Below are 9,224 nucleotides of genomic sequence, written 5' to 3'. Positions count from 1 at the left end.
ATCCTGGGTCCCCGCGTTCCGCGAGCTTAATCCGGGCCCCGCCAAGACAATGGGGCTGCGTCTTAATGACTTGGCCCCCTCGGGGGCGGGGCGGCTCTCCTGGGCTCCCCGCCATGGTGGGTTTATTGACCGCATTCGGCGTGACATATGCATATGCAACCCCCCCTGGCATTCTCATCAGGCTTACCCTAATAGTATTAAGGGATTATTACTTTTTCTCCCATTTCCCTGGAAGAAAATCCCCTTAAATGAGATGCTTCACTCTCCGCTTAGCTGGCGGTGCGGCCGCGGGTTGGGCTACCTGGCCTCGCTCGAAGTCTTCAGTTCAGGGGGGGAAAGGCCGATTTTCTACCTTAGTGCCCCGGCAGAAAGGAGGCGGCCCCGCGCGGGCCGCGCCCGGGGGGCCGGGGACAAAGTTCCGCAGCCTCGGGGCTGCTGCGCGGCCGAGATAAGGCGGCGGCGGGATCCCTGACCACCCGCCGAGGGGGGGGTGGGGGAAGGGGCGACCCCCGGAGGGCCCCATTAGCCGCTAATTACTTGCAAACAAGTAAACAATTAGCCGCCCGGCCTCCGAGGCGCTGGGGAGGCTGCGCCGACCAGCCCGGGCTCCAGATTGAAGCCGTGACGTGAGCTCCCTCGCCCCCTCCTCCTCCCTCGGCTCCCCCCAGATCGGGGTCGCGGGCTATAAAGGATCCCGTGCAAGGAGTCGGGCCAGAGTCCCTGTCCGTCGGAGGGGTGCTGAAGCGCTCGGGCAAGCCGGGCTGCCAGCGGGCGGGCGGCCGGGCGCCCTTCGGAGCGCACTGGGACTTAACGGCCCGGAGGTGGTGGGGGGGCCACCGCAGCCACAGCCATGGCCCTGTGCGCAACGGCCAATGCCCGAACGCGGCCCGGCCTGGCGGACAGCAAGGCTTCCCCGCGCTCCTTTTCCATCGAGAGCATCTTGGGGCTGGAACCGAAGAAGGAGAGCGGCCCCGCCATCCCTCCCGCCGGGCCCTGGACAGATCCCTGCCGCCCCTTGGGTAGGTCGCCTTCATACCCACTCGCGCTCTCCGTTCTTTTGCAGGGTTGGCGATGTGTGGTGATTGGTCAGTGACTGCTCAGGAAAAACGGACTTGAGGGCGGCAAGATACGAGAGTCGTGTGTGTGTGTGTGTGTGTGTGTGTAAGAGAGACAGAGATGGAGGAGAGAGACAGAGACAGAGAGAGAAAGACAGAGACAAAGACTGAGAGACACACATAAAGACAGAGAGAGTCATAAATAGTGAGACAAACAGGGCAAAAGACAAAGAGAGAAAAAGGGAGAAGGAGAAACAGAGACAGAGACAGAACCAGAGACGGAGGAGAGAGATAGTGACGGAGAGACAGAGACAAACAAACAGAGACACACAAAGACAGTCATAGTGAGACAGAAACAGGAAAAAAGAAAAAGAGAGAAAAAGGGACAAAGAGAAACAGAGACAGAGAGACAGAACCAGAGACAGAGGAGAGAGATAGTGATAGAGAGACAGAGACACAGAGAGAAACAGACACGCAGAGAAACAGAGACACATAAAGACCGAGAGTCATAAATAGTGAGACAGAAACAGGGCAAAAGACAAAGAGAAAAAGGGAGAAAGAGAAACAGAGACAGAGACAGAACCAGAGACGGAGGAGAGAGATAGTGACGGAGAGACAGAGACAGAGAGAAACAAACAGAGAGATACACATAAAGATAGAGTCATAGTGAGACAGAAACAGGAAAAAGGAAAAAGAGAGAAAAAGGGACAAAGAGAAACAGAGACAGAGAGACAGAACCAGAGACAGAGGAGAGAGATAGTGATAGAGAGACAGAGACACAGAGAGAAACAGACACGCAGAGAAACAGAGACACATAAAGACCGAGAGTCATAAATAGTGAGACAGAAACAGGGCAAAAGACAAAGAGAGAAAAAGGGAGAAGGAGAAACAGAGACAGAGACAGAACCAGAGACGGAGGAGAGAGATAGTGACGGAGAGACAGAGAGAAACAAACAGAGAGATACACATAAAGATAGAGTCATAGTGAGACAGAAACAGGAAAAAGGAAAAAGAGAGAAAAAGGGACAAAGAGAAACAGAGACAGAGAGACAGAACCAGAGACAGAGGAGAGAGATAGTGATAGAGAGACAGAGACACAGAGAGAAACAGACACACAGAGAAACAGAGAGACACATAAAGACCGAGAGTCATAAATAGTGAGACAGAAACAGGGAAAAAGACAAAGAGAGAAAAAGGGAGAAAGAGAAACAGAGGCAGAGAGAACCAGATAAAATTAGAACACACACAAAGAGAGACAGAGAAGTTCTTAAACTGACCAGGTCACTTCATTTCCTTAACTGCCAAATAGGCAGCCAGGGGCCAGGGGAAAAAAGCAGGGTGGTGTTGGCTGCCAAGCAATAAAGGGAAAGGGCTATGCTCTCTGAGCCTCTCTTCAGCGTCGCACCCCATCCTGCCCCCTCTCCCATTAGCTGTGTCCATTGTCCAATTATGTCTGGCTTTAATGCCAGGAAAACGATCAATTCGGAAAATAAAACGTTTCCTTGAATCCCCCCCCCCCTTACTTTTGTAAGAGAGAGAAAGACAGAGACAGGGGAAGACTGAGAGTCTTGGTGACCGAGGAGGCGGCCGTCTGGGCGATCGGAGAGGCTTTGCGTTCAGGAACTTCCAGTAGAACTTTCCTTCTGGCTTTCTGCTTTCAGGAGAAGACGGGAACCCGCGCCTGTCCATCCCTAGGTTGCCCAGCAGCAGCCTGCTCTCTCACCCCGGGAATTATCCAATGCCAGAAGAAAGGATCCTGAAATATGAGAAATACGGGTCAGCCTCGGAAAGGCTGTCTTTTAAGAGAGAGCTGAGTTGGTACCGAGGCAGGAGGCCAAGAACTGCTTTTACCAGGAACCAGGTAAGAGTCGGGGTTGACTGCTAGCTTTGTTGCCGGGATGAGACCTGATTATTTTAGGCTTGGGGTCTTTGCCCGTGCAATTACATGCACTTTCCTCCAGACAAGAGCCTTACAGGATGGCCCGATAAAGATGGGTTGTACCCTGACATTAATGAGCTCTATTGGAGCATCATCTTGTTTTGTTTTTTAATTTTAATGGTTGTTTTTTTTTAATAATTGTTTAATGGTTTTTAATGGAATCAAAGGACCTTTGATACCTGGGCAAGTCACTTAACCCCAGCGTTCTAGACCCCCAACTTCTTAAATTGTGGCTCTCCAACCCATATGGAGTCTCATAACTAAATGTGGAGGTCACAAAATCATGATTTGCTAGCAGTCAATGTTTGCCTTGTATACCTGTTTTATTTACCTATATACCTGGGGTCATGGAAAAATTTCTTGGGTAAAAAGAGGTTATGAGTGGGAAAAGTTTTAGGAGCCCTGGTCTAGACAAGTGTTTAATGAGATACAGACTTGCATTGGTAAAGGGAATCTTCTTACCTGTCCCCACAAAATCATGGATCCAGTGCCTATCTCTATTAAAAGACAAAAAGGGACTTTCATGAAGTATTTTTGAAATTCATTTGTACATTGGCCAACTGAATCTTTTTTTTTTACTATAGCTTTTTTTTTGTTTTATTCATTTTACTCTTAACTATTTTATGTAAATTTATTTGTTTTCCTAAGATACTTGAGCTCATCATATCTTTTTTCTTTTAGTAATTTTTTAGTAAGGCCATTGGGGTTAAATGATTTATCTAGGATCACACAGCTAGGAAGTGTTAAGTTTCTCTTTTTTTATAGCTTTTTATTTACAAGATATATGCATGGGTAATTTTTCAGCATTGACCCTTGAAAAACCTTTTGTTCCCATTTCCCCCCTCCTTCCCCCCATCCTCTCCCCTAAATGGCAGGTAGACCAATACATCCAACAGAATCTTTTAGCAAAAATTAAGAATGATAATACTTGATTGTTTTTATAATTGTGTTTTCCCCCTTTCTTTACCCCAACTCCCATTTATTACTTTTTGTTTTTGATATTAGTTTGTTTTTTTTTAATTGAGTTTCAAATTCTCTTTCTCCCTCCCATCCTCCCATTACCACTGAGAATGAAAGGAATATAATATCAATTATACATGTGAAATCATGCAACCCAATTTCCATATCAGTCATTTTTTAAAAAGCCAGAAAAATAAAGTAAAAAACATTGACAATAACTGATTGTTAATTAATTCCTCAGATTGAAGTATTGGAAAATGTCTTTAGAGTAAACTCTTATCCTGGCATTGATATCAGAGAAGACCTGGCTCGGAAATTGAATTTAGAGGAAGATCGAATCCAGGTAATTTCCCAGAGTTTATAATTGATGCTGGTTGATGTGTTAAGAACAATCAGACCCCTAGAAGATGCTGACCAGCCATGGGGAAGGTGGGGGTGGGGACATACATATTACAATTCCACAAGACGTGAGCACATATGTGCAGTCTTGTGTTTACATAATAATCTTCATGAGAACAACAGAAATTCAGGGAGAAATCAACATAAATTCTCAACCGTTCTTTTGGTTTTCTTTTGTTTCAGATTTGGTTCCAAAATCGTCGGGCAAAGCTGAAAAGGTCACACAGAGAATCCCAATTCCTAATGGTGAAAAACAATTTGAATACAAATCTCTCCAAATAGGAGGCGGATGGTCTTTGGGACTGTATTTCCTCTTCCAGATTGAGTGATGAGCCAGTGGAGTTCCCTAGCATCAGAAACTGGGTGTTTTTATTTACTGCATCTCATTCGAAATTACCTGCTATTCCTTTTCCCTGAAAAGACATTGTAAATACTATTCCTGTAACATGGTGCATATTATGTTAGAGTACTCTGGGAAAGAAAAAAAAGACTTTTCCTATATATTTTAATAAACATTTTCAGAAAAGTGGTGTATTTGGAGCAAATTTAGTGCGAGACATGAATTTACGTGTTTCATCTAAAATAGATCATGAGACTCCTATTTGTTCGTTTCCTCATTTATTCATTTATTTTTCATTTATTTATTTTAGAATAGACATTTTGCTTTCTTTCCCACCGATCTCATTTTTAAACAATTAAAAAAAACTCTTGTAACAAATATCTGTGGTCTAACAAAACAACTTCTGCTTTGGCCATGTCCAAAAATGGTTTTCTCTTTCTATTTTTTAAGTCTATCACCTTCATAAGATCATATACACTGATTTCTACCCTAGTCTGGTGCCTTTTTCAGCAGAGTTCCAGGAAGAGTCCGAATGACATGATTGCCATTTCCCTTGGTAGTCCATCAAGAGGAAACTTCATCCTGAAGGCTTAATGACTTCTCCAACTTGAGTTGCTGATGGAGAGCTATCTTGGGGCACAATGAGATAGACCACAAAACTAGAAGGGCCCTTAATATTCCCTGGAGAAAGTCTGCCGCAAAGCATCCAGGATTTGGCATTAGACTTGAGGACATCATTTCTGGACCTGGCTCAGCCAGTTTTTAGCTAGGGGACCTGAGAGCACTAGCTTTGGAGAACTCCTAAAGAACTCTCCAGCTCCAGAATCAAACCTAGCTATTCATCTTATGGATGAGCAAAGGAAAGCCCAGAGAAAAGAAGGCATTTGCCCAAGCTCACAGCAGGTAGTAAGCCAAAGAGAGGCTGGATTCTAACCCAGGCTGTCTGACTGTAAATTCAAGCCTTGTTCCCTTGCAGTAATCTGCCTTCCCTCAAATTTTTTGACCTGGGAAACTCTTAAACAAAGTGTAAACTTTCTAGCTGGCAGGGACCTCAGAAGTGAAGTCATCCTATCTCCTTATGTTTGTAAGTGAGGAAAGTGTCTAGAGGGGTTAAATGGTAACCCAAGGGCACACAGCAAATAAATGACCCAGGATTAAAGAATGAGAAGGATGTGATTGTATGTGATCCGTGAGGGTTTTATAGTCAGAAACAATATTATTGCTTTCCTTCCATTTATTATTTCCTCTTTATCATGTATGTAGCTTATTTGTATATATACTGTTTCATTAGATGATAAGCTCTTTGAGGGCAGGAACTCTTTTTCCTTTCTTTGTGTCACTAGCCCTTAGTGCCTGTGCCTGAAACATAATAGGTACTTCATAAGTGCTTATTGATGAGCCTGGGATTTAATTTTACCCCTGACATTTAGTAGCTTCATAACCACAGACAAGTTTTTGAGCCTCAATGTTCTCATGTGGCAAAAAAGAATAGCTGTTTATAACATTATAGGTTTGTTGTGAGACTCCAAAAGAGACAGGTGCTATAAAGTGCTTTGCAATTGTTTTTCATGTAAATGTCAGCAAATTAATTACACTGGATGGAATGTATTATTTTCTGTACCATTGGGCAATAACTTAAATTTTCCTCTTGACTTACATAAACTGTCCTTGGGGGAGTTATTTCAATCTATCCCATTTTGGATTAAGTTTTAGAAATGTGTTCTGCTTTGTAAATATGTTTGTAATTTTGGGGGAAAACCATGTAACTTGTTAAAATTTCACCATTATGTCCTCCTGACATGGGAAATCATTTGACAGTTTAGAGATGGCCATTGACAGATGGACTGTCTTCTCTATTGGACATTGGGTTCTCAAATTAAACTCCAAGGTATTTATTTCATCATCAGAAACATGACTATTAACACTGGTGCTTCCTTGTCTTTTCAAATTTCCCAGAAGATTCACCCTTGTAGAACCTATAAGTCAGCAAATCCTAGGCCATCCTATTTAGCCTAACAATAGAACTTGGGCAAGATCACTTGGGCTTTCCAAGCTGTGATCACCCTAGTTAACAAAATGGGTACATACACACACACACACACACACACACACACACACACACACACACACACACACTCATTCACTCCTTCTGCCTTACAAGGTTGTTATAGGGATCAAATGAGACACTGTCTGGAAGAGGATTTTACAAGTTGTTAAACACTATGTCAATGCACCAAATGTGGGTTATCGTTATTGTTATTGCTCTTCTCATGATGAAGTGTATCTTCAGGCTTCACGTAAGCCACAGCGTGGGCTATGAAGAACAACACAGTCAAAGGAGCCCCAGATTTGCATGAAAAGACCTAAGTCCAAGTCTTGGCTCTGGCAAGTCAGTTTACCATTTTAGACCTCAGTTTCCTCATCTGAAAAATTAGATGTTTTACTGAAGTACTTTTTTTTATATTTCCAATACATTCTATCAATTTTTTTTTCTCTGTAGTTGATCTATCATGATCTGGAGGCTTTATCATCCACTGAAGTATCAGGAACATGTCACTTTGCTCATTATGAAGAGCAAAATCCAATAAGAGGATTTTGTTGTTGTTTTTATTCGTGAATATTAATCAAAACTTTTTACTCACCAAAGGATTTCCTTTAGTGACTAGTCCAAGCCTGAACTCAAGAGGAGAGATGTGTTTTGGGGAAGATGATGAGGGAGAGGCAGGGAGAAGAACCCAGAGTTGGAAGGGATGCTTGAAGCATGACTAATCCAACCCATAGCTGATCAAACCCAAGGCGAAAAGGAAAGGAGAGAATTTCACCCTTCAAATGAGGAAGCTGTTAAGGCTTTCTGGTCTATTATACAGGATTATTGTTGTTGAGTCATTTTTCAGTCATATCTGATTCTTTAGGAAAACATCCTGGGATGGTTTGCCATTTCCTTCTGCAGTTCATTTTATAGATGAGGAAACTGAGGCAAACAGAGTTAGATGGCTTAGCCAGGTTCACACAGCTAGTAAGTATCTGAGGATGGATTTGAACTCATGAAAATAAGACTCCAGGACTAGCCATGCACCCACGAAGCTCCTTAGCTGCCCCTTTGTACAGAATATAGAGTGGAAAATGAGAAGGATGTTGTAAAGTAGAAAGGAGGGAAGGACATGCACCCAACTCAAAGTCTAAGATTTTAAACTACATATACATGATGATCACCTGTGAAAGTCTCAGCTACTCTGGTCCGAATGATTCCAAAGGACTTTCCACTTTCAGAGAGTGAACTGCTGAACTCTGAGTGCAGCTTGAAGCATATTTTTTCCCCACTTTGTTTTTCTTTTCTTTTGCAACATGGTTAATATGGAAATAGAAAAAGGGAAAGAAATATATAGTTATAAAAAGAAAGCCAAACTTTATGACTATAGTCAATTCAAACCCCAGCTCACCTACTTGTTACTTGTGAGACTTTAGGCACAGGACTCAGCTTCTCTGGGACTCAGTTTGCCCATCTGTAAAATAAGAAAACTGGCCCAAATAGGCTCTCAAATGCACTCTAACTCTAGATCTATAAGTCTATATACACAGTCTTTGTGTATTTTTTGTGTATGGTTTCTATATATCTTGTCTCCCCCATCTAGCCTAGAAATTCCTTCATCAGTTTCTGCTTTTGGCTTTATTTCCCCAGCACCAGGAGCTTCTTAATAAATCTATGGTGACTGATGATCGCTTGCTTGCTTGACGAACATTCTCTGTCCACGCTATTACTTAACGAAGAACATTTGAGCTATTTGCACTGGGGTACAAATTAGCTCGGGATGAACATGGACAATGGAGGTGAGATTATCTTCCATCTGCCTCATAAGTATATTAAAGGTATCTAGTTAGTTGCATGTAATTTAACCTCCCCTATTCAAGTAGAAGGAACTCCAGCACGTTTGGAACACAGTAAGTACTTAATAAATGCATGTTGGTTGACTGAATATGCCAGTTATGTTTTTAATAGGACATTTTCTTATTTGAGGCTTTCTAAGAGTTGTCAGATTGTAGAGGGAATCACCTCCAAGTCTCCAGGGAGAGGGGATTTTCTTTAAGCATATGATAGAATGAATAACAAAAGCAAGCTGACCCCTCACCCACCTAGAGCAGCAAGGATGCTGCTTCTTTTTAAAGTAGGGGGAGGGGTGGAATGAGAGATGGCTGTGAAATGCGATTACCCCGGTCTTTCTCATCCTTAAACAAATGACAGGTTTTAAATAAGGCTTCATGTGTCCTGGTCTGGAAATTAAATCTCATCTGTACCAGGAGCAAATTTAGTGAGTTAGAGAAAAGTCAGAGAAGATTTTACCTTCTGGACTTGGAAGCCATCATCATTGTCAGACCCAAAACATAACCAACATCCTTGGAAAGCTTCAAGTGGACTTGATAAAGGAAAGGGACCAGTGGTCATTTCTCTGAAATTGTCCCAGCCAGGAAAGCAGAGTGATGGGGACAGCAAATTAAGCTTCCTCCAACTCCCTGGGACTCCCAGGAAGATGTG

The 9,224-nt window shown here is 43.0% G+C and overlaps 1 protein-coding gene across 1 annotated transcript; it reads left to right on the top strand.

The window, feature by feature from the left end:
• The first annotated feature begins 517 nt into the window (after positions 1-517).
• Positions 518-4,894, top strand: HESX1 (HESX homeobox 1). The gene is made up of 4 exons (XM_003762652.2): positions 518-1,019; positions 2,717-2,916; positions 4,196-4,297; positions 4,537-4,894. Exons 1-4 carry the CDS (start codon positions 851-853, stop codon positions 4,633-4,635), a joined length of 570 nt encoding a protein of 189 aa, XP_003762700.2. The 5' UTR covers positions 518-850; the 3' UTR covers positions 4,636-4,894.
• The last annotated feature ends 4,330 nt before the right edge of the window (positions 4,895-9,224 follow it).

Source organism: Sarcophilus harrisii, chromosome 1 (genome assembly GCF_902635505.1).
Source record: "Sarcophilus harrisii chromosome 1, mSarHar1.11, whole genome shotgun sequence".
NCBI classification, from domain to species: Eukaryota; Metazoa; Chordata; class Mammalia; order Dasyuromorphia; family Dasyuridae; genus Sarcophilus; species Sarcophilus harrisii.
This window is presented reverse-complemented; position numbering and strand designations above follow the sequence as displayed.

Bases quoted from the DNA above. Each gene is read 5' to 3' on its own strand.
- HESX1 (XM_003762652.2), top strand. From the start codon at position 851: ATGGCCCTGTGCGCAACGGCCAATGCCCGAACGCGGCCCGGCCTGGCG. The intron at 1,020-2,716 runs GTAGGTCGCCTT...TTCTGCTTTCAG, and splicing joins AGATCCCTGCCGCCCCTTGG to GAGAAGACGGGAACCCGCGC. The intron at 2,917-4,195 runs GTAAGAGTCGGG...TTAATTCCTCAG, and splicing joins CTGCTTTTACCAGGAACCAG to ATTGAAGTATTGGAAAATGT.